Source organism: Ostreococcus tauri (genome assembly GCF_000214015.3).
Source record: "Ostreococcus tauri WGS project CAID00000000 data, contig chromosome 12, whole genome shotgun sequence".
NCBI lineage: Eukaryota > Viridiplantae > Chlorophyta > Mamiellophyceae > Mamiellales > Bathycoccaceae > Ostreococcus > Ostreococcus tauri.
This window is the reverse complement of record NC_014437.2, coordinates 405,733-427,772: the sequence shown is the minus strand read 5'-3', so window position 1 is coordinate 427,772 and position 22,040 is coordinate 405,733. Positions and strand designations below refer to the sequence as shown.

Genomic DNA, 22,040 nt, shown 5'->3' with positions numbered 1-22,040 from the left:
TGCAGGAGCGCGAGCACACAAACAGTAGTAGAGCACCATATGAGTAGTCTGTCGAATCCGCAACACAGCACATCCGCCTACCTCCGCCCGCCCTTCCCTCCTCGCTTCTTTTTCTTTCCACCGCCGCCGCGTCCGCCTTCGCTCCCTAGCTGCGGCTTGAGAACGACCGATTCGCTAACACTCGAAACGTCTTGGTTCTGAGTCGGGTCGACCTTTATCGGTTCCACGATGTCTTCTACGGTGATGGCAGCCACGTTTTCGACGATGTCATCAACCGTTGGCGTCTCTTCATTCGGTTGCGTCACCGCCGTAGTCGCCTCGTCGTTCACAACCCGCACATCAACCGTCGATTTCTCGTCGTTTTCGACGATTGGTTCGCTCTCGACGATTGGTTCGCTCTCGACGATTGGTTCGCTCTCGACGATTGGTTCGCTCTCGACGATTGGTTCGCTCTCGACGATTGGTTCGCTCTCGACGATTGGTTCGCTCTCGACGATTGGTTCGCTCTCGACGACGTCCGTCGGCGACTCCGCCTTCTCTTCGACGCCTTTGACCGCTCGTTCTCCCCCCGTCTCCAACAACTCTTCCGCCCGCATCCCGTCGCTTCGTTCGTCGCGAACGGAGCGCGAAGACTCAATCTCGGCTCCGGGCGACGCCGCGAATCGCTCGACGCCCGTCACCCCCACCCCCGCTTTCGGTGCGTCTCGTCGACAATACACCGCATCCCGCGCGAACACGAACGTCGACAGACTCAGCGCGATCCCGCACGTCTTACACTTGAAACACATCGTGTGCCACGTCTTCCCGTTCACGTCCACGCGCTCCATCGGATACGCCGTCTTCGCGCACCGCGCGCACGCCGGCCGCGCCGGCACCACCCTCTCCCGCGCCGGCCGAAGGCCCTCCACCGCGCGCGCCGCGTCCGTGCTCCCCGACGCGCGTCCCGTCGCCGTCGTCCCGTCGCCCGCCCCGTCGCCCGCCCGTCCCATCGTCGTCGTCGTCCGCCCCCGTCCCGCGTACGTCGCGATCTCCAACGCGTCCGCGCCGAGGTTGGGTTTCACCGCCCGCGCGCGCGCCGTGGCGTGCGCGACGCAGTACACGTCACCGTCCACGGCGCGAAAGGTCCCGAGGCGCAGCTTGCTCCCGCACGTCGCGCACGTGAAACATCGCGCGTGATACCGCCCGTCGGCGTCGATGGACTCCGCCGCGTACGCCGGCGTCGAGCATCGTTTACACGTCGGCGTCGGCGTCATCGCGTCGGCGGCGTCGACGTCGCGCACCGGCGCCGCGAGGTGAAATCTAACGGTCGATGGACCGGTGCGATGACACGCGTCGATCGCGATGTGGGCGAGAATCGCCATCGCGCGGCCGACGCGCGCGACGCGCGGGCGCGCGGGCGATGGCGCGCGATGGCGATAAAATCGTGCCGCTCGACGCGCGCGCGCGCCCGTTCGAACGGGCGTCGACGACGACGCGCGCGACGAATCCGTCGACGGGCGCGGATTCCACGCGCGCGGGCGGGCGGGGGCAAAAACCGCGCGGCGCGCGCGCCGATCATCTCCTGCGGTTCACGCGCGCGCGGACGAGCGGTGGTGATCGGTCGGCGTCGTCCGCGCGCGCGTCGGGGGGGAGAGGGCGCGGACGGGGGCGAGGGACGACGACGCGCGCGAGGGATAAATCGAGAGAGCTGTTTTTGCAGAGCAATTTTCGATTCATGCTCGTGGAGTACGCCGATCTCGATCGCGCGTCGAGGGACGCGGACCGGATGGTGTCCTGGGAGGACGTCGTGGCGGTGGAACACGGGAGCGTGGGTGGGGTGACGTGTCCGATATGCTTGGACGAGGCGCCGACGGCGCCGCAGACGACGACGTGCGGACACGCGTTTTGTTTCGGGTGCATCGCGAGGCACGCGTTGACGACGAGGGAGAGCGGGAAGCCGAGTAAATGTCCGGTGTGCGCGGTTGAATATAGATTGGGGGACTTGCGGAGCGTGCGGTCGACGCCGATCGAGCCACCGAGGGTTGGGAAACGACAAAAGTTTACGCTGATGCAGCGCCGAAGGGACTCAACCGTTCCGAGTAAGAGGGACGCGAAGGCGACGCCGGCGCCGGCGCCGGGACAGTGGCCGCGAGCGTTGCCGCACTGCGGATGCGATTCATTCGCAAAGTACACGCTGACGAGTGAGGAGGTGGCGATCGCGACGGCGGAGTTGGAATCGCTCGAGGCGAGGGTGGCCGCGCTCGCGGAGGAGTCGGATGTCGCCGAGTTGCCTTTCGCCCTGGCGGCGATCGATTGCCTCACGCGCAGGCTCGATCGGTGGGTCGAACGCAGATGTGCGTACGAGGGCGTGGACGCGCCGAGATCGAGAGCGCCCCCACCGGGGGTTGCCGTGACGCCAAAGGAGCCCACGCGACGGGCGGAACCAGAGGCATTCCCGGCGCTGCCAGCGCGGACGCGAAGCACGACGGCGTTTCTCAAGGGATCCGAGGTCGTCGTCGAGTCCGCGTTCACAGATGATGAAGAGGAAGAGGCGGACGAGGACGACGCGTCCGACGATTCGGACACGGAGAAGGGCACGACGGGTGACGTCAACGCGTTGACCGCCTCGATCGCCAAGACGACAATCGAAGAGTCTCGGAGAGAGGAAACAACGGCAACGGAAGAACGAGCGAAGGTGACGAAATCGAACGAGACAGCGCCGAACGTGTATTACTTTTACCAGGCGCCCGATGGACAGCCAGTGATGCTTCACAGCGCGTGCATGCGCGTGTTGCTCGAGCACCACGGCTCGTACGAGGCGCTTCCCCTCGAGCTCGAAGGTGACGTCGTTGAGATTGAAAACAAAACACAGGACGAGGAGGTACGCAAACGAGCGGCGCACATCCGTCACTTACCGTTGACGACGGAATTCGTCATGATTGAGCTAGACATGAAACCGCTCGTGCATAAGAAAATCCTCGACGGAGCGGCTGGAAACGAGTTGCGCCAAAGAGCGAAAAGACGTTCACAGAAAAATGCGGCGGAGGCTCGCGCCAAGGCGAAAGAGAAGCGCGCTGAGGCGATCGCGAAAGTGAAATCTCAGCCTTTCAGTAAGTCTGTGAGAGATTCGATGCCGGCGCTCGGTTCGAATACGAGCGATGCACCGCCGCCGACGCCGGACACGTCACTCGACGCGGCCATCGCTCGAGCGATGGCAGAGCAGGCAGAGGAGGAGCGCGAACGTATGGCGATGTACGAAGAAGTGCAGAATGCCCGCGGTCCCGACGGTCAGCGATCGTTTTCGAGCATCGTGGGGTTGGGGTTCGCCTCAGGGGGACCGAACTTAAATTTTAACACCGGCGACGAGTTCGGTCCGGCACTAGGATCTTCACCGCCAGTCACCACGGCTCCGATTTGGGGCGCACGCGGCGCGTCTCCGGCGACTTCCGTGGACGACAATCCGCAGGGAAGTAAGAAGAAGGGTAAAGGGAAGCAAGTCTTGTTTAGGATAGGTTAGGATAGAAAGTACCGTAGTTTAAAAAATCGCTACTAGAATGGAGCGCTTCCTGATCACGCGCTCACGTCCTCATCAACACTTACTTGATCCGCGGAGACCCCGCCGTAATTGACGGAGCTATAATCAGCAAAACCTCTCGAACGAGACTTCTTCAACATCTTCAGCTGATTGCGTCTGTACGTGTCGATTGCGACAGTGATGTCGTTTGGAGACATCTTTGATTCGCGCAGACACGCCGCAGCGAGCTGAAGAGAAGGTTCTAAAGATTCCGGCACAACAGCCTTCGCGCCAGCCTTCTCGAGAATCAATCCTCCCTCGACACCGTCAGCCTTCACGTACGTTTGCACATTGCTAAAGTTTTTACTCAGCGTCCAAACCGCGCGGTAGTTAGCTGCGGGCGAACTGAGAGCAACGATAGCACACGACGCGCGGTCGGCGCCAACCTTCTTAAGTAGTTCCGGTGATCCTGCGTCTCCGAAGAAGACGGACTTATCGGCAGCGCGGCCATCACGAACAACTTCAGGGTTGACATCGAGAGCGACGAACGGAATCATGTTGGCGCTGAGAATATCGCCGATGGTTTTCCCGGTGCGTCCGAATCCCGCGATGATGACGTGGCCCTTCAGGTCATCGACTTCATCCTCCTTCGGTTGCATGCTCTGCACGGTTTTTTGCGGGATAATATCCTTGAGCTTGTTGCCAAACTCCGCAAGATACGGCGTAATCGCCATCGTCAACACGACGGCGAGATTCAGCTGTGTGGCGAGCGTGGCACTGAACAACCCCACGCGCACGGACTCGGCAAACGTCACGAAAGCAAACTCTCCGCCGGGTCCTACGTACATACTCGCGCGCAACGAGTTCACGAGCGACATACCGAATAGCGGACCGGCGAGGCACATGACGGCAATCTTACCTATCAAGAGCGCTGCCGTGATTCCAAGAATACTACCCGCGCTTTGGATGAAGGTCGCGGCGTCTATCGTCATGCCGACGGTCATGAAGAACAAACCGAGGAGAAGACCTCTGAACGGCGCAATGTCGCTCTCGACTTGCAAGTGGAACTCAGTTTCGGCCAGGAGCAGACCCGCCAAGAATGCGCCAAGTTCCATTGATAGGCCAAGTGCCTGGGTGAGAAGGGCCGTACCGAGCGCCACGAAGAGTGTCGTAGCGCTCAAGAGCTCGGCTTGACGAAGCTTCGCGACGCGGTTGAAAACCGGTCGCAAGACAATACGACCGATCCCGATTATCCCGACGATCCCCACGATGGTTTTAAGCACAGCCTTGGCCAAAGACGTAGCTAAGGCGGTGAAACTACCACTGTCCGGACCCGCCAGGAGCGGCACGAGCATGAAGACCAGCACCACCATCAAGTCTTGAAAGAGGAGCACTGAGAACGTTGCGCGACCGTGTCGGCTCGCAGACTCACCTCTGTCAGCGAGAACTTGAAGCGCGACGGCAGTGGAAGAAAACGCCAGACCCAGACCGACGATGACAGCCGCGGGTACTGCTAGGCCACACGCGACGGCGACGGCAGCGCCCACAGCGGTGGTCAAGAACATCTGCGCGCTCCCCAGGCCAAAGATGAATTTCGCCATGGACACAAGACGTTCGTACGAAAGCTCGAGACCGATGTTGAAAAGTAAGAAGACGACGCCAAACTCCGCGAGAACTTTCACGCTTGAAACATGATGGATCATGCCGAGCCCAAACGGACCGATGATGGCGCCACCGAGAAGAAATCCGAGCACGGGAGATCCGCCCGGAATTTTGCTCACAATGGTCACCGCGAAGACGGACGCAAATAGGAGCCAGAGCACATCCGTCATACCGGTTTCCTCGGCTTCCTCCGTCGCGTGTGCGATGGTTTTCCTCTCATCTTCCGGAATAATGCGTTCATACGCAGACGTTGCACCCTTTTGAACTACATTTATAGAGGCGCCGACAGTGTCTCGCACGCTCACGATAGACGTGTAGATCTGCGTGCGAATCGCCTTCATCGGAGACGTCGGGAGCATCAAGGTGGCGGCGGAGAAAAGCATGATGGCCGTCACGATCTTTTTCAAAAGACTCGCGTCCACGTCTCCGGTCACCTTCGGCGCAGAGAAATAGCCAGCGGAGGCAAACTGGTTTGACTTCTTCGCCGACTCGCTCGAGCCCTCATCATCCGAGTCCTCGTCCTTCGCGGCTCGTTTTTCGGCGAGATCTTGCTTGACCTCATTCTTGAGATCCTGCTTTTTCTTCAGTAACGCTTCCGGCGAAAGAACGATGGCGGCCACGGCGTCGCCCTCTTGGGGCACGATGAGCGTCTCCGCTTGCTGTTCGCCGATCTTTATCTCCATCGTCTTCAACTTTTCATTGAGAGCGACGACGGCTTCCATCTTCGCAGTCACCTTCTCCATCGCCTTATCGGCGCTCTCGTGCGCGATTCGTGCGAGCTCTTTGGATCGCTTGGCCGCGTCGGCGGCTTCCTTGGCGAATGTCTCGGCGTTCTCCAACTCGATTTCCAACTCTTTGCGCGTTTGTTCCGCAGTCTCAAACGACGCCCGCGCGCGCACCAACGCATCCGCTAAGGATGTAGAATCTTCATCACACCACGACATCTCAGGTCCAATCGTGCACGTGGCGCTGTTCAAAACTTCCTCCTCGTTCTCGCCTCGCGCTCGAGCGCCCGCGCGCTCCGCCTCGACGAACGCCGTCACCTCGGCCAGCCGCGTCGCCCACGCATCCGACTTCGTGACCGCCTCTAAAACCGCCGCTTGTTTCTCCTGCGCGCTGTTCATCGCGCTCTGCGCCAACTCCTCGTCCTTCTCGTACGCCTCCGTCGCCAGCACCGCCTGCTCCGCGAGCGCCTTCGCCTGGGCCTCGCGTTCTTCTCGTTCCTTCTCCTCCGTCGCCAGCGCATACCGCATCTCCTTCACCTCCGCATCGCTCACGTCCTCCCGCACCTCCCGCACCTCGTCTCGTCCACCCATCGCGTTCGCGTCCACCTCTCGACTCGAACCATCCGCCTCCGGCGCCGCCGCGCCTAATCCCACCCATCGTCCGCGTCCGCCCACCATCGCGCGCGCGACCGCGCGCGCGGGCGCGGGACATCGCCCGACGCGGTGTGCGACCCGATCCCGTGGTCCATCGCGCGCGCGCGGGGCCACGCGCGCGAGCGACGCGCGACTCGGGACGACGCGCATGACGTCGTCGGATCGCCGTCGCCGTCGCGCGCGCGCGCGCGCGAGCGACGCGCGAGCGACGCGGTCTCCGGCGAGCGACGCGTCCGGGGCCGACGCGCGCGCGAGCGACCGTCGAGCGCGCGCGCGGGGCTCCGTCGGGCGCGATCGACGCCTTGGCGACGCCGCCGCCGCGGCGGCGGCTCGTGAACGGTCACGACATGGGTGTATGCCTGGTACAGTACGTACACGGAGGGTTTAGGGTTCAGGACGACCGCGTCCACGCCCGTTAAACACACATGGCGTTCGATCGACGATACTACGTCCACCGCGACGCGAGGTAAAACGCGACGTCGATCGAGACGCGACAGCGCGACGCGACGATGTCCACGCGACCGCCGCGCGCGGTGTGCGCCGCGCGAGGTCCCCGCGACGGCGCGCTCCGCCCGCTCCACGCGCCGTCGATGCCGTGCGATCGGGAGACGTTCGAGGCGCGGACGTCGACGCGGATCGCGAGTGCGATTTTATTGCCCGAGCGACGCATCGATGCGCTCACGGCGCTCCAGCGCGCGCGGGCGAATGAATTACAGGCGATGTGCGACGCGTTGTCGCTGCGAAAGAGTGGGATGACCAAGGCTGCGATGGCGGAGGCGATCGTGAGTCAGATGCAGCGAGGGGTGCAGCGCGCGTGCGCGGCGTCGGCGGATGTGCCGGTGGCGACGACGGCGCTCGCGGGAACGAGAATGGCTGATTTTAGGACGTGGTTCGCGCACGTTCGGGCGGGAGAGGAGGCGGCGTTCGTGGCGCGACCGGATCGAGAGGCGCGAGCGCGGTGGGAAGAGGTGTATAAGAAGGAGAACGAGAGCGCGCTGGCGTATTACGAGACGGACGCGGCGAGACGATACAAGGCGTACGCGCTGTTTAACGCGAAGTGGGAAGACGTGCCGCTGAAGATTCGGACGTTGATGACAGCGCTCGATCATAGGTGGCCGTATCATGAGTATGGCGCTCTACTGTTCGAGGGGGAGACGTGCTGGAGCAACGATCCGAGGAAAAATCGTCTCATCATCGAGTCGTTGGCGGAGGAGGTGAGCGGAACACTCGATGAAATGTTGGCGCGCAGACTAAATTACTGGAAGATCTCATCGGTAAAAAAAACCATCGAATCGGAGTATCGTGAACGTCTTTCGCCGTTACGACCGCTCCCGCCGCTGTACGAAGGCGGCCAGGAAGAGGGGCCGAGACGGGACACAGAGTGGAACATCTTTGGCGAGGAGTTGAACCAGATTAACCCGCCGCCGAATGTCGCAATGGTCACGCAGGCGAGAGCGATCGCGCCGGTGGCGGTGGTGGCGCCGAAGAACACGACGCCGCCGAAGAAGAACGCTACGGCGACGACGCAGTCAAAGTTTGGAACGACCGACGCAGAGCGCGCGTTCTACGCTCGGCTTGAAAAGGCCGATCCGTTGTACGAGATGATTTCTCCGCAGGACAATCCGTCGTATCCGCCCGGTGACATCGTGAAACCGCAAAATGTGCTGCCGATGAAGACGTTTCAGCAGTGTTTCTTTCTCTCTCAAACCGAGCTTTCGTTCTTACAACGGGAAAGTGAGTTTGAGTTGCAGGCGGTGTGCATGTTGCAGAACGACGACGTCAAGGAGCGCATACAATGGCCCCTGGATGTTTATCTTACGGCGAACGATCACACTTTGTCAGTGGTGAAGCGTTCGTCGATCAAGAGCGTCACGAAATCTACGAGAGATCCCGCTGTACGCATTCCCGTCACTCGCCTGAGATGTGGATCCAACCACATTCGCATGTTTCACCGAGATAAACGCGGTAACTTCATGATTGCGGTGCGAATCGTGCGAAAACGTGACTTGGAAGACGTCGCGGCGACCGTGACTGAGGCCGTGTCCGAAGATAAGGCGCTTAAAAATGCGCTCAAGTGGCTCGGTTTTACCAAGAAGGATGACGAAATCATCATGGAGGATGTCGCGTTGGTGTCGTTACGCTGTCCGATTAGCGGTCTTATGTGCACGGATCCGGCGCGTTTAAGCGCGTGTTCTGGTTTGCACGCGTTCGACGCCAAGAGTTTCATACAGCTCAACTCTGTGAGTAGAAAGTGGTCGTGTCCAGAGTGCGGGAAGAAGGGCGGTCCGACTGAGCTTCGCGTCGACAGCTTCTTGAAGAGGTGCACGAATATAATTCGCGAGCGAGGCCTGACCAAGGTGAGTAGGATGGAGATCAATAAGGATGGTCAGTGGCGTCCTCGCGAAGAGCCGGGCGCGCCTGCTTTGAGCGCATCCGCGCTCAGATGGTACTCACCAAAGATTTCTCGCGGCTCAATCGAGTGGACGCTCGAGGATGAGAAGGGCAGCCCAGCGAGCACGTCCACCAAGGTCGCTGCCGACTCCAATGTGAACACGCCGAACGTCGAATCGAAAGAGGCGATGCAGGTGAAAACGGAAGCGGAGGACAACAATGGCGAGGACTCCGAACTCGACGAGGAGGAGGAGTACAAGCGCGCGATTCGCGAGGCAGCGGAATTTTGCGGCGCCCAAAAGCAGTCGTCGGCGAAGAAACGATCTGAGCCTGACGTCATCATCATCTCAGACTCTGAGAACGACACCGCGGGGCAGTGCGCGAACGGCTCATCCTCAGCGCACAAACGACCGAAACCATCCTCAGCGCACAAACGACCGAAACCATCCTCCTCGCTCGCGCGAAACGTCGCAAACGCCCAGTCGAACGGTCGACCGTACGACTGGATCCTCGATGCCATGAATCGTTCACTCGTCCCTGGGTGCGACGAGCGAACGTCAATTTAGACATGTTGTTAGACATGTTGTACTTGTATTATTTGCTACTGATTACATCGGACTTCCCATCCGCGCGCTCGTCGACTACATCGGGTTCTCCGGATACAGCTTTGATATCGCGCACACCAACCCGTCCACGTCCTTCGTCAGCGTCACCTGGCTCGCTAACCTCGAGTTCGCTCCCATGTCCACCGCCACGTCCTCAAGTTTATCGAGCTCCATCGCGTCCAGCGCCGGCATCTTCTCCAGAAACGCGTCCGGGATCAGCACGTGCGCGTCCGGCCCTCGCGCGATGCTCATCGTCGGCGCCGAGCTCCTGAGTTCCGCGTTTCGCGCCAGCGCCTGCGCCAGGGTTTCTCCCACCCGTCCATCGATCGCGTGTCTCGCGCCGTCGCGCACGACCGTGACGGAGATCCTGCGCGCGAGGCGTCGTCAGTCGGTCGCGTCCTCGATCGCGTCAATCCTCCACGAACACCGCCCGCGTCGCCTCTCGCCGTCCCCGCGCCGCCGTCGCGCGCGCGCGATCGAGGCGTCGAGGCACGCACGTCGCGTAGCCGCGTCGCGCGGCGTCCGCGAAGGCGCGGCGAAGCATCGCGCGCGCGCGAGTGCGCGTGCGCGCGCGCATGGGATCGATAGGCGTCGGCGTGAAAGGTGATTCCCGCGCATCCAAAGGCGCGGTCACCGGTGGAATTGACGTCGAAAGGTGGTTGTGAAAGGCGCGGCATCGCGCGACGCGGCGCGACCGAGCATGGACCGCGACGTCGCGCGCGACGACGCCTCGTCGCCGGCGCAGGATGCGAACGAGATGTTTGAGGTGTGCGAGGCACCGACGCCGTCGTTCGACGTGCGGACGGACCGACCGAGGGGAACGGGAGCGCTGGCGAGACGGGCGGACGTGCACGCGCGGGGCGAGTGGCATCGAAGCGCGCACGTGTGGATCGTGGACGCGAAGACGCGCGCGGTGGTGCTACAGAAGCGTTCGATGGGGAAGGATACGTTTCCTGGGATGTGGGACATCTCCGCGGCTGGACACGTGAGCGCTCGGGACGACGGCGACTCGCTCCGAGCGGCGGCGTGCGAGTTGGAGGAGGAGTTGGGCGTGCGATTGAGCGATGCGAGGCGCGATTTGACGTTTCAGTTCTGTATTCCCGCCGCGCAGGCGGCGCTGGGCGGGTGCAACTGTTACGAGGACGTGTACTTCCTGCGTTGGGATCGCGACTCCGCGGGCGACGACTTCGCGCTCGGTCACGCCGAGGTCACGGCGACGCGATGGGAATCCATCGACGATCTCCGCGCCGCGTTGAACGGGGCGTCCGATGAACACGTCCCTCGAACTAAACAGTACCTCGACGTTTTCTTCCCCGCCCTCGACGCTTTCGTGAATCACGATCGATCTTCGTCCTAACTGGACGACGCGTTGAAATTTCAAACACACAGACAGCCGCACTTCACGGCGTTCCTATGAACGCCTTCGACGCCCTCGCCGCCGGCGCGAAGGCGCAAACGGCGCCCATTGATACTCTCCCGTGGCTCGAGAAGTACCGCCCCAAGACGCTCGATGACATCGTCGGGAACGACGACGCAGTGGATCGAATGCGCTCGATGGTTGCGTCCGGCTTCATGCCAAATCTCATGTTTTGCGGTCCACCCGGGTGCGGAAAGACGTCCGCGATCGGTGTCTTATCGCGTGCGCTCTTAGGGGATAAGTACAAGGACGCGGTGCTCGAGATGAACGCCTCGGATGAGCGTGGGATCGACGTGGTGAGGAATAAGATTAAGATGTTTGCCCAGAAGAAGGTGACGCTGCCGCCGGGACGGACGAAAATCGTGATCTTAGACGAAGCGGACGCGATGACGACGGCGGCACAGCAGGCGTTGCGACGGACGATGGAGATATTTTCGGCGACGACGCGATTTTGCCTGGCGTGCAACACGAGTGACAAGGTGATCGAGCCGATTCAGTCGCGGTGCGCGATCGTGCGTTTCGTGAAATTGACAGACGAGCAGGTGTTGAAGCGGTTGATGACGGTGATCGAGCGGGAGAAGGTGGCGTACGTGCCAAAGGGTTTAGAGGCGATCGTGTTCACGGCGGACGGGGACATGCGGCAAGCGCTGAATAATTTGCAGTCAACGGCGCAGGGGTTTGGGTTGATCGACGAGGAAAACGTGTTTCGAGTGTGCGATCAACCGCATCCAAACATCGTAAGGGACGCTTTGTCGTTCATTCTTCAGGAGAACATCGACGACGCGTACGCGCGGATAAAGTCTCTGTACGATAAGGGATACTCGGTTTTCGACATCATCGGCACCATGTATCGGGTGTGCAAAAATTACGACGACAACGCCATGCCAGAATACATAAAGCTCGAATTGATTCGAATCATAGGTTTCACGCATCTGCGTCTCTCCGAAGGGTGCGCGACGATGTTACAGCTCGCTGGGGGCATGGCGAAGATGTGTGAGCTCGTGCGGGACGCGAAGAGAATCGGTGGTTACAGCGCCGAGCTCGGGATCGACGCGATGTGAAGAGGGACTGAATACGATGTGTGATGTGAAGATGAAAGTTCAAAATCTGCTTTATTTACACGCGACCCTTTAAATCAGCTTCATTTCCTCGCGACGCGTCGCCTCGTAGGTTCGAGTGAGGTTCAGGTGCGTCTTAATGCTCTCGAGCTCAATCTTCGCCACGTTGGCGCGGCGTCTCGCCTCCACCATCTTCTTTATGTGCTCCTGATACTCCTGCGACGCGTACGCGTGCACCTCCGCCGCCGACTTCGCGTTCCCATCCTCGATGTAATGCAGCGTGATCGTGCTCAGCACGCACTTCTTCGCCTCCTCCAGCATCTCCGCCTCGGCGTGCGCGTCCGCCCACTTCTGCCCCAAGTGTTGCATCTGGTGATACACCGCGTCGATATCCTCCGGAACGATCCCCCCCGTCATCACCGGTCTCCCCCCCCCGTATCCACCGTCCTTGCCCCCCCCCCCGGTCGTCACGCGTCCCTGCGCCGGCGGTAACGGCGGCGCGCCTCGCACCGGCGGCGCCCGCGCCCCGCGCCACCCATCCACCGCCGCGTTCGCCGCAGTCGCCCCCACATTCGTCGCCGGCGCACCGCGTCCATCGTACGCGCTTCCGTGCGCGGCCTCGACGCGCGTCGATACCCCACGCGCGCGTCGCGCGCACTGTCGAAGCATCGCTCTCGCGTAATCGCGCGCGCGATTCGCCCCGTCGACGCCGTCGCCCCGACGCCCCGCGCGAGGCCCCGCGCGTTCGCCGCGCGCGCGCGACCGCGTTCGGGCCACCGCCGACGCGCTGGACGAAGAGACGATCGCGCGCATCCGCGGGCGCGTGTGCGCGCGCGACGCGACGGAATTCGAACGGCATCGACGCGCGCCATCGACCGTGTGTCCACATACGGTTCGTCCTGGTCGTGTACGCGTCTCGTGGGTCGGACGTGCGCGGGGGGTAAATTCGGACATTCGGCGCCACCGCGGGGCAGCACTCGTGAAACCGGGGACTCGGGGGATATATCGTACACGTGCACCGGACATCTGGTCCGTATAAACGCGTGCGTAGGTCGATGTGATGCCACGCGCGCGCCCGACGCGAGGCATCGGTGCGCGCCAACACCATGGCGCGCCATCGCGCGCGTCGGCGCCTCGCACCACCGCGCGCGCGTCGCCGAGGGCGATGGGCGCGCGAGACGGAGAAACGACCGTCGTCGACGCCGCCGCGGGCGCGAGCGGGAGGCGCGGCGACGCGAGGGCGACGACGACGGACGATGCGTTCGACGTCGAGCGCGCCGTTCGAGCGTCGAGTCGACGTCGCGACGGCGACGACGCCGAGCGCGCGGCGCTGTTGGGAGAGACGCGTGGACGTCGACGTGGTGGATCGCGTCGACGGTGGAGCGCGGTGTCCATCGGGGCGTGCGCGGCGGCGGTGCTCGGGAGCGCGTGCGGGGCGATCGCGTGGAGACGCGGCGCGGCGGGCGCGAGGGCGTCGGCGCTCGGAAACGCGGGCGCGGCGACGACGCGGCCTGTGAAGCCGATGAAAGAGATGCCCACGGGTGTGGCTTTGAATGGGTGGTTACATCTCGAGGAGTGGTTCTTCGCGAACGGAGAGTCCACCGTCGTGGACTCGCCGATCGGCGCGTCGCAGGGAAGGGTGTTGCCGCCGTTCTTCAACACGCCGGCAGAGCTCGGGTTCTCGTGGTCGAGCGAGGGTGATTTGGTGGCGAAACTAGCGCGAAAGTACGGCAATTTGAAGACGGCGAAGATCATGAACGCATATCGCTCGTCCTGGCTCACGAACGAGGACTTGCGCCGGATCAGCCAACTCGGGTTGGAGTCGGTGCGTGTGCCGGTGACGTGGGCGGCGTTCATGGGCACGCAGAGAGATCCGACACGGATCATTCAGGATCCAAAGTACGGCGATCGTGCGTTCGCGACGGTGGATCAGATGGCGATGACGCACGTCCTGCGCGTCCTGCACAGGGAGACGGGGGCCAAAGTTGTCATGGACATGCACAGCATGCCGGGCGGGAGCTCGCAGGGTACGTACAACGGCGTGTTCCCGCATCCACCGGCGTTCTGGGACGATCCGAAACTGCAAGACATCGGCATGCAGGCGATTCACAAGATGTTAAAGTGGTACAACGCGCTGCGTGAAGAAGACAAGCGTTTCATCGATGGCTTCACGCTGTTGAACGAGCCGGCGCACTTGATGCCGGCAAAGCGCGAGGCCATGTTAGAGTGGATGGGTAAGGCGATCTACGTGTACAAGCAACTCATCGTCAGACCTCGTGAGATGATGAAAAAGCCCGTGCCGAAACTGTACGTCAACTTGATGGAGACGAGTGGTATCCAAACAAACGAGTTCTCGAAGATCATGCGAAAGTGGTTCGACCTGGCGGAACTTCGTACGTGGGCAGTGTTGGACACACATTTTTATCTCGCCTGGGGCGTGAACGGTTGCGACAAGGGATGCGCTTGGAAGTGCTCGGACACGCCGCAACGCATCACAGAGACCGTCCGCTCGACTTTGGCTCAGTACATTCACAAGGTGCAGGCGCCGGCGGCGTTGAACGGTGTCAAGCTATTTAGCGTCAGCGAATGGTCGATCGCGACAAATCATGACAGCTCAAAGGGCTGCGCTAGCGAAGACGTGAGAAGAGCCGTTTACAAGGGACAGCTGCGCGCGTTCAACGTCACTCGGACGCCAAATTTCTTCTGGGGATGGAAGATGCCAAACGCTGGGAACGCCCACGAGGATTTCTGGAGCTTGCAACATTTTCACGGCCAACTCGGTGCGTTTCAAGATCTCGACATCGAGGACGAACGACCGAATCCATCTGATACAATTGAAGAAGGTACGCTCACTGCGCTGAAGGAAGAGCTCAAGAGCTTGAGAGATGAAGTGAAGGAGCTACGAGGGAGGAAGACAACAACGAACTCGACAAAAACGGCGTCTGAGCCGTCATTTGCGAAGAGATCCGGGGCGAAAAGGGAATCTCAACTCGGCGCTGCGAGTATGGTCGCTCAAATTGTCACTCCGGCGATAGCGCCTTCGTTAGTTAACTTCTCCGTCAACGTCTCCAATACAGGAGCCGACTTGACGACGCAGGCGAATCCGTCGAATTCTTCTGGTAGTCTGGGATGGGAAACAGCCCCGTGGGTCAAGCACGAACAAACGCCGCAGGATCTATCGGGCTCACATAGTCAAGGACAGGCACAGCCGTCTCAAGCGCGCGGCCCCAAAGCTCAAAGCACCCAAGCTCAGACGGTGATGTCCGAAGCTAGCAACGACGATGACATTATTCAAGGCTTCCTGCAGTCGTCACCTGAAGGGTCGGATGCGCCAAGGCGCGTACATCACAAGCAAGTAGTCGCTCAGCCGCAATCGCAGCAGCGAGAAACATTTACGGAGCCGCAACCGCAGCAGCGAGAAACATTTGCGGAGCCGCAACCGCAGCAGCGACAAGTATTTGCGGAGTCGCAACCGCAGCAGCGACAAGTCGTCGCCCAGCCGCAACCGCAGCAGCGACAAGTCGTCGCCCAGCCGCAACCGCAGCAGCGACAAGTCGTCGCCCAGCCGCAACCGCAGCAGCGACAAGTCGTCGCCCAGCCGCAGCAGCAGCAGCGACAAGTCGTCGCCCAGCCGCAGCAACCCGCAGCGAGTTCGCAAGGAGGCGTTTTGAACAACTCAAGGTTTGCTCCCGCGGCGCAGGCGACTGCGGCACCAATCGGTAGGCTCGCTCCCGCCGCGCAGGCGTCCAAGGCAGCCACCACGCAGCCTGGCGCTCAACCCATCGTCTACGCCAAAGATCGCCATGACGGCTCCTTTTGGGGCACATCGTTCGGTTTAGATGCCCTGAAGGCTCCGGAGATTCATGAGAACGCGCTCCTGCAGAGTGACGACGAAGAGGTTGACGAGTCACAATATTACGAGGAACCGCGAGAGGAGATCGCTGCGCGCACGGGTACGAAGCTTCCGACTTACGCGGATGATGCCGTGGATAACATTCATCAGCATCGATCGACGTACTCCATGCATGAAGCCAAATCTCTGAAGAACAAGGTATCGTACGATCTCTTCTCTTCAAAGAAGTTATCGAAGAAGCACGCCGAGGACGACGACGACTCGTCCACGACGCCGAGTAAAGTCAAGAAGTCTACTCATAAGCGAGGTTCCAGTACAGAAAGAGTTGTTGACGACGCGGGTGATGATCTCGACTTCAATAAACTCATGTCTTCGCAAGACTTTGGCGGAGGATCGTCCTCGACGAAATCTTCGCACAAGTTCTACGACGAGTTCAGCGATGGTGAGTCCGTGGAACTCGCGCCAGAGAAGTTAAAGGGGAAAAGGAAGAGTAAGAAGTCGCGCAAGCCCGTCGACGACGACGACGACGACGACGACGACAACGCAGAAGAAGGGGAAGAGACGTCTTCCTCAGGGTCGTCAAAATTCTCTCGCGAGAGCATTGAGAAAAGCTTGGAAAAAGAAGCCTCCGGTGGCGAGAAGATATCCAAGGACGAGGGCGTCCCGGACTGGATCTCTTTCGGTTAGTAAATCCATGTAATCCCTAGATACCAAATCCTAGCGCGGCGCGTCCCTCTCGCACCGCTCCTCTTCTCGTTTCGCCCTCGCGAATGCCCTGCATATCTTCAGGTCGTTATCCGCTTCGCCATAGTCCCGCAGTCCCTCGCGCGTGCGACGCCCGCGTCCACGCCCCGACGCCCCGCGTGACATGTCGCACCGTACGGCTCCTTCCGCCTCCGCCCGCGTCGTCCGGGCGTCGCATCGTTCGGCGTCGAGCGCGGCGTCGAAGCAATCGTCCGCGCGCGCGAAGCGTCCTCGCTCGAGCGCTCAATCGTCCGCGAACGCGCGCCGCGGCGTCGTCGCGCAGAGCGCGAACGGTGATCTGGATCCGCTGATGCTCCGCGCGATCAGAGGCGAGGACGTCGAGCGTCCACCGATCTGGATGATGCGCCAAGCCGGGAGATACATGAAGGTGTATCAGGACCTGTGCAAGCGGCACACGACGTTCCGAGAGCGAAGCGAGACGGTGGATCTCGCGGTGGAGATCTCTCTGCAGCCGTATCGAGCGTTTAAACCGGACGGCGTTATTTTGTTCAGCGATATCTTGACGCCGCTGCAGGGGATGAACATTCCGTTCGACATCGTGAAGGGGACGGGACCGATCATCTTCAACCCGGTGCGAGAGATGGAGGATATCAAGGCGATCACGAATTTGGAGCCTGAGAAGAGCGTGCCGTTCGTCGGGGAGTCGCTTAAATTGTTGAGGAGTGAGATTGGGAACGAGGCCACGCTATTGGGGTTCTGTGGTGCACCGTTCACGCTGGCTTCGTACATCGTCGAGGGTGGGACGAGCTCGCATTACAAGGTGATCAAAAAGATGGCGTTTGACGCGCCGGCGGTGTACGAAGCGCTGATGAATAAGCTCACGGACGCCGTGATCGAGTACACGAGATACCAGGCGGACGCTGGGGCGCAGGTGGTGCAGATTTTTGATTCCTGGGCGAGCGAATTCTCACCAGCGGATTTCGAAAAGTACTGCCTCCCATACCTGCAGCGCATTGTGGCCGAGTGCAAGAAGACACACCCACACGTGCCACTCATCATTTACTCCAGCGGTAGCGGCGGATTCCTGGAGCGATTGGCTACGACGAACGCCGACGTCCTGAGCTTGGATGGCACCGTGGACATGGCAGATGCTCGACGGAGACTCGGTGCAAACCAAGCGGTGCAGGGGAACATGGACCCCGTCCACTTGTTCGCGTCGCAAGACTTCATCACGAAGAAGGTTCATGAAACGATCGAAAAGGCCGGTAAGTCCAGACACGTCATGAATCTCGGCCACGGAGTCATGGTGGGAACGCCCGAAGAGAACGTCGCTCACTTCTTCCAGACGGTGCGCGACTACCGCTACTGAGCATTGACGTAGCAGTGACCACTATGTGACGGCACCGCATACCTTCCTCTGCACACGCTCGCGCGTTACTATTACAGCGCGCTGGCTGGATGAGTTAGTGGTTTAATTGATTTGAAAACTCTTCTCACAACCGACTATCTAATTTTGCTACCCAAATTTAGTAACCAGTTTGTTCAATCAACTGCTGAAGGTCCCCAAGTTGCGCGTTCGCCGCAGCCTTGGCCTGCGCAAACTTGGCGTTCGCCTCCTTCTTGGACGCCCAGTACTCGGAGGCAGCGGCTTGGCGCTTGCCCTCGAGCTCCCGCACGATCGCACCGTGCTTCCAACCGATTTGTTCGCAGAAGTCGCCGAGGACGCAGAAGCGGTTGCCCTCGCCGAGGCGCAACACCTTGAGCGCTTCCGGAATGCAAGCACGCTTCACCTTGTCGTACGGCGCCGGGATGCCTTCGTACGCCTTGAATCGTTCGAACGCAGCCGCACCACGCACAGTCTTGTGCGGGATCATACCGCGCACAGTCTTCCACAAGATGCGGGACGGCGACGTGTAGTGGTACGGACCCCTCTTCGGGTTGGTGTTCATGCGCTTGTTCTTGTAGCGATCGTGCGCCATGCGGCGACGAACCATGCCACCGGACATGCAGATGCCCTCGGTGCGCACGACAACCTGTGATCACGATGAAAAAAACTCCCAGTCAGTCTCTTGAACACGTCGTAGCGCCATCCCTCTCCCGCGCGCAAAGCCCTAAACCACTCGCCCTCGAACGAACACGATCGCGTCCGCCCGCGCGCCGTGCTGTCGTCCACGGATCGGTCGGGTATCGTAACGACGAGCATGAAATTCATGCAGCCCATCGATGTCGTCACCACCTCGATGAATCGCTCGCGTCGCCCGCTCGACGTCGCTGAATCCCTTCCGCGCCGCCCGCGCGTTCTCGCCCCATCGCGTCATTCGAAGATCTCCCGAGCATACGCACCACGTGCTGGCCTTGCAACAGCTGCTTGGCCACAACCGAGGCCAGACGACCGAACATGTGCCCCTTGGCGTCAATGACGATGACCTACGTGGCGAGGAACGTCCAAGTCAGTCGGAATGATCGATCACGGTGAAAACCCCAGTGAGCGCGCGTCGAGCGCACGTCGCTCTCTCCGACGCCGCATCACGCCCGCAGCGCCTGCCGCCGCGACGGAAATAACGACGCGCGCGGTATCAAGCGCTCGTGCGTGCGCGTACCTTGTCCATGATGAAGGCTCGCGTCGTAAAGAGACGGCGAGCGCGGCGAGGCGAGGAGTTTTGGGCATCGAGAGTTTTTGTTTACATTAGTGGCGTCACATTCAAAGTGTCTCCCACAACTTTTCAGCTATCACCGCTGCACCGCGCTCACTTGGCGATGGAGCTCGATCAAGAACTCGGCGTAGGATTGAGCGCCGACGACGTTAGCGGCACCTCTATCTTCGACCAGGTACGGGAAGAGCTGAGTCTCGCTCGGGTGGCCTTGGATGACGCAGGTGAGGACTAAGTGACGAGCGCGACCGGCCTCGGCGCGTGCGTCGTCGACGATAGCGCGCACCTTGCGCGAGAGGGCGTTGTCAAGGACTGGAAGGATGCAGTCGACATCTGCACTCGATGGACCGCTCGGGCCGAACAAGTCGCCGACGAATCCCGGATCGAGCATCTTACCCAGCCAGAGCAACAGGCGTCTGCCGTCATCCACGAGATAGGCGCCGCGCGCATCGATGCGCTCGCCTGCGAGGACGGTGCGCGGGGGCAAAATCACCCGATCGTACTCATCCTTCATTCCCGCTTCCTGGGGCATCGAGTGCAGCGCGTACATGGTTGGGTAGAGCAATTTCAGAATTTCTTCCGTCGATGCCGACATGAAGTCAAACACAGAGGCAATGCGAGCGTCCACGGGGACGTCTCTCGGCCCACCAAGCATCGCAGTGCTCTTGAAAGCGGCAAAAATCCAAAGCGGAAGTAGTTTCATCGCCTCTGGGAAGATAAGTCTGTTATACGCTCTCGACACTTGCGTGTTGATTAACTTGTACTCGCGCAGCGTCGCCACCACCTTGGCCATCACAGCCTCACGAGCATCTTGTAATCGAACGCTCAGCGTGCGCTCGGCGCCCAGACGAGCCATGAAAGCTCCCATCGCACCACTATCTACGGCTCTGTACATTTCCGCAATGTCTGTCACGACCGGCACCGCCATCGTGTGCACTCGAATCCTTCGCTCGCCCTCGGCAGACGTGTAGAGTAGGGCGCACTGTAGGTACGAGATGTTTGTGCTTGGGACAACCTCGTCGTGAGCAATGTGCACCCCGTACGCCTTATCACCATCCGTCGCCGGGAGTGCTAACAGGTCCATGGATCGGATGAAGAAGTGACCGTTGAAGGCACAGATTCTAAAGCCGCGGCTGCAGCGTACGCGACACACCGCCTCCCATGCGGTGTATCGCGTGAGATTATTCTTCAACTCTTTGCCGTATTTGACGCCATCCTTGATGAGCGTGAAACCCGGGTAGTGTCGCATCTCGCCGCCCGTATATTTGCAGAGCACCGACATGGACGCGAGGTCCGAAAATGGCGCTGCAATCGTGTAAATGTCGATGCAAATCTGAAGCCTGGAGCACTCCGCAGAAGTCTTCTTGAAGAAACCATCAACGGGGCCGCGAAGTAAGTGCTCCTTGCTCGAGTCCATGCTGGATCGCGTGTCGTCTCTGTTCACCAATCGACCGGCACCAAGCGTCGGTAGACACGATTGGAACACGAGAAGCTTACCACCGAGGTGCGACATGGCCAAAAACGCGGCCTGCATCGCCGGACCCATGCAGCTCTCCATGTTTTGCGTCGCCGCGTATGTGTCGCACACCATATCTAAGAACGAGTCGATCACCTGCCGCGATTCCGCGAGGTTCACAAGCAAATCATCCGGCATCGGCACGAAAGGATCGTCAAGTTCGGCGACGACCATCATCTGCGGCTGCGTCTGGGACGATTTGAGGCTGTAAAAGTGGAGCGTCGAGTCGTAGCACAGGAATCCCACTTGTGTACGCTCGCTCTTCTTGGACATTTCATCGAGCGACTCCTTGATCGTCTCCACGGTCTTCTTCAAAAACCCACTATTCACCGCCGTATGCGAAACGTCGATGGCGAAGAAGAAAGACGGAGGCATCGGTGGTCGCACCATGTACTCTTGGCTGGCTAAAAATTCGACCGTCCCGCTGTTCAACTCTGGCCGCTCGGCGATGTCTCTACGCACGCCGTTCGCATCCAGGGTGCAAAAGTAATCCACCGGCACTTCGTTCGGTAGCGCGCACACGTTACACCGAAACCTCCGCCCGCCGTCGGTGAACTGCACGAACGGGTTGATGTACGTTCTGCATCGACGACAGCGCACGATACCCGAGCTCCCGAAGTGCGCCGTCTTCACCTCCTTTTCGTCGCCCGGTCGGAGCGGATGGACGATGCATCCGAGCGGCATGGCGAACCGTGTCTTCAGACTTGGGTTCGACGGAAGCACTCCGCACGTCAAGCGCATGTATTTCGGATCGCACGAGAGCTCCATATTCGGCCTCGGCTCGTCGTCGCCCGGCCGTGGAAACGTCGCCGGATCCATCCCGGGCTCGCCGCTCGCCCCACCTGGACCGAGGTTTAGCGACGCGAAATCTTCCACAAAATGAGATTGCGCGCCGTACCCACCCGTCTGCGGATACCCGCCGCCCATCTGCCCTTGCATCATCGGCGCCGCGCCCATCGCCGGCGGTCCCGGCACGACGGGCGGCGGCGCCGCGGTTCCCATCGGCGGACCCGGCACGACAGGCGGCGCCATCGCGCCCATCGGCGGCGCCATCGCGCCCATCGGCGGCGCCATCGCGCCCGTCGGCGGCGCCATCGCGCCCATCGGCGGCGCCCCAACGACGGGCGGCGCCATCCCCAACGGCGGCGCCGTCGCGCCCGTCGGCGGCCCCGGCACCATCGGCGCCACCGACCCCGCGCCCCCCCCAGCAGCGGCGGCGCCCCCATCATCAGCCCCGGCGCCATGCCCGCTGCGCCATTCCACCGTAAATCGCGGTTCCGCTTGCGCCTCGAATCCCCGTCGGCGGGGCC

General features: G+C 61.0%; 12 protein-coding genes across 12 annotated transcripts; 6 read left to right on the top strand and 6 right to left on the bottom strand.

Annotated features, from left to right (window-relative positions):
• Nucleotides 1–77: 77 nt before the first annotated feature.
• On the bottom strand, nt 78–1,361 carry OT_ostta12g02540 (Zinc finger, LIM-type; the record flags this gene model as incomplete). Its single annotated transcript, XM_022982905.1, has 1 exon — nt 78–1,361. One exon carries the CDS (start codon nt 1,359–1,361, stop codon nt 78–80), a length of 1,284 nt encoding a protein of 427 aa, XP_022840125.1.
• A 38-nt stretch (nt 1,362–1,399) lies between these two features.
• On the top strand, nt 1,400–3,496 carry OT_ostta12g02530 (Zinc finger, RING/FYVE/PHD-type; the record flags this gene model as incomplete). Its single annotated transcript, XM_022982904.1, has 1 exon — nt 1,400–3,496. The coding sequence occupies one exon, from the start codon at nt 1,400–1,402 to the stop codon at nt 3,494–3,496; it is 2,097 nt and encodes a 698-aa protein (XP_022840124.1).
• A 53-nt stretch (nt 3,497–3,549) lies between these two features.
• Nucleotides 3,550–6,558, bottom strand: OT_ostta12g02520 (Regulator of K+ conductance, N-terminal; the record flags this gene model as incomplete). The annotated part of the gene is made up of 1 exon (XM_003082355.2): nt 3,550–6,558. The coding sequence occupies one exon, from the start codon at nt 6,556–6,558 to the stop codon at nt 3,550–3,552; it is 3,009 nt and encodes a 1,002-aa protein (XP_003082403.2).
• A 485-nt stretch (nt 6,559–7,043) lies between these two features.
• OT_ostta12g02510 (Rubredoxin, iron-binding site) lies at nt 7,044–9,491 on the top strand (the record flags this gene model as incomplete). The annotated part of the gene is made up of 1 exon (XM_022982903.1): nt 7,044–9,491. One exon carries the CDS (start codon nt 7,044–7,046, stop codon nt 9,489–9,491), a length of 2,448 nt encoding a protein of 815 aa, XP_022840123.1.
• A 75-nt stretch (nt 9,492–9,566) lies between these two features.
• Nucleotides 9,567–10,107, bottom strand: OT_ostta12g02500 (2Fe-2S ferredoxin-type domain; the record flags this gene model as incomplete). Its single annotated transcript, XM_022982902.1, has 2 exons — nt 9,567–9,897; nt 10,028–10,107. The coding sequence occupies 2 exons, from the start codon at nt 10,105–10,107 to the stop codon at nt 9,567–9,569; spliced, it is 411 nt and encodes a 136-aa protein (XP_022840122.1).
• Nucleotides 10,108–10,230: 123 nt separating this feature from the next.
• Nucleotides 10,231–10,887, top strand: OT_ostta12g02490 (DNA polymerase III, clamp loader complex,gamma/delta/delta subunit, C-terminal; the record flags this gene model as incomplete). Its single annotated transcript, XM_003082352.2, has 1 exon — nt 10,231–10,887. The coding sequence occupies one exon, from the start codon at nt 10,231–10,233 to the stop codon at nt 10,885–10,887; it is 657 nt and encodes a 218-aa protein (XP_003082400.2).
• Nucleotides 10,888–10,943: 56 nt separating this feature from the next.
• OT_ostta12g02485 (P-loop containing nucleoside triphosphate hydrolase) lies at nt 10,944–12,008 on the top strand (the record flags this gene model as incomplete). Its single annotated transcript, XM_003082351.1, has 1 exon — nt 10,944–12,008. One exon carries the CDS (start codon nt 10,944–10,946, stop codon nt 12,006–12,008), a length of 1,065 nt encoding a protein of 354 aa, XP_003082399.1.
• Nucleotides 12,009–12,077: 69 nt separating this feature from the next.
• On the bottom strand, nt 12,078–12,674 carry OT_ostta12g02480 (unnamed product; the record flags this gene model as incomplete). Its single annotated transcript, XM_003082350.2, has 1 exon — nt 12,078–12,674. One exon carries the CDS (start codon nt 12,672–12,674, stop codon nt 12,078–12,080), a length of 597 nt encoding a protein of 198 aa, XP_003082398.2.
• A 496-nt stretch (nt 12,675–13,170) lies between these two features.
• Nucleotides 13,171–16,545, top strand: OT_ostta12g02470 (Glycoside hydrolase, catalytic domain; the record flags this gene model as incomplete). Its single annotated transcript, XM_003082349.2, has 1 exon — nt 13,171–16,545. One exon carries the CDS (start codon nt 13,171–13,173, stop codon nt 16,543–16,545), a length of 3,375 nt encoding a protein of 1,124 aa, XP_003082397.2.
• Nucleotides 16,546–16,726: 181 nt separating this feature from the next.
• Nucleotides 16,727–17,932, top strand: OT_ostta12g02460 (Uroporphyrinogen decarboxylase (URO-D); the record flags this gene model as incomplete). The annotated part of the gene is made up of 1 exon (XM_003082348.1): nt 16,727–17,932. One exon carries the CDS (start codon nt 16,727–16,729, stop codon nt 17,930–17,932), a length of 1,206 nt encoding a protein of 401 aa, XP_003082396.1.
• Nucleotides 17,933–18,089: 157 nt separating this feature from the next.
• On the bottom strand, nt 18,090–19,172 carry OT_ostta12g02450 (Ribosomal protein L13, eukaryotic/archaeal; the record flags this gene model as incomplete). The annotated part of the gene is made up of 3 exons (XM_022982901.1): nt 18,090–18,596; nt 18,907–18,990; nt 19,164–19,172. The coding sequence occupies 3 exons, from the start codon at nt 19,170–19,172 to the stop codon at nt 18,090–18,092; spliced, it is 600 nt and encodes a 199-aa protein (XP_022840121.1).
• A 121-nt stretch (nt 19,173–19,293) lies between these two features.
• OT_ostta12g02440 (von Willebrand factor, type A) lies at nt 19,294–21,825 on the bottom strand (the record flags this gene model as incomplete). The annotated part of the gene is made up of 1 exon (XM_003082345.2): nt 19,294–21,825. One exon carries the CDS (start codon nt 21,823–21,825, stop codon nt 19,294–19,296), a length of 2,532 nt encoding a protein of 843 aa, XP_003082393.2.
• Between the last annotated feature and the right edge of the window lie 215 nt (nt 21,826–22,040).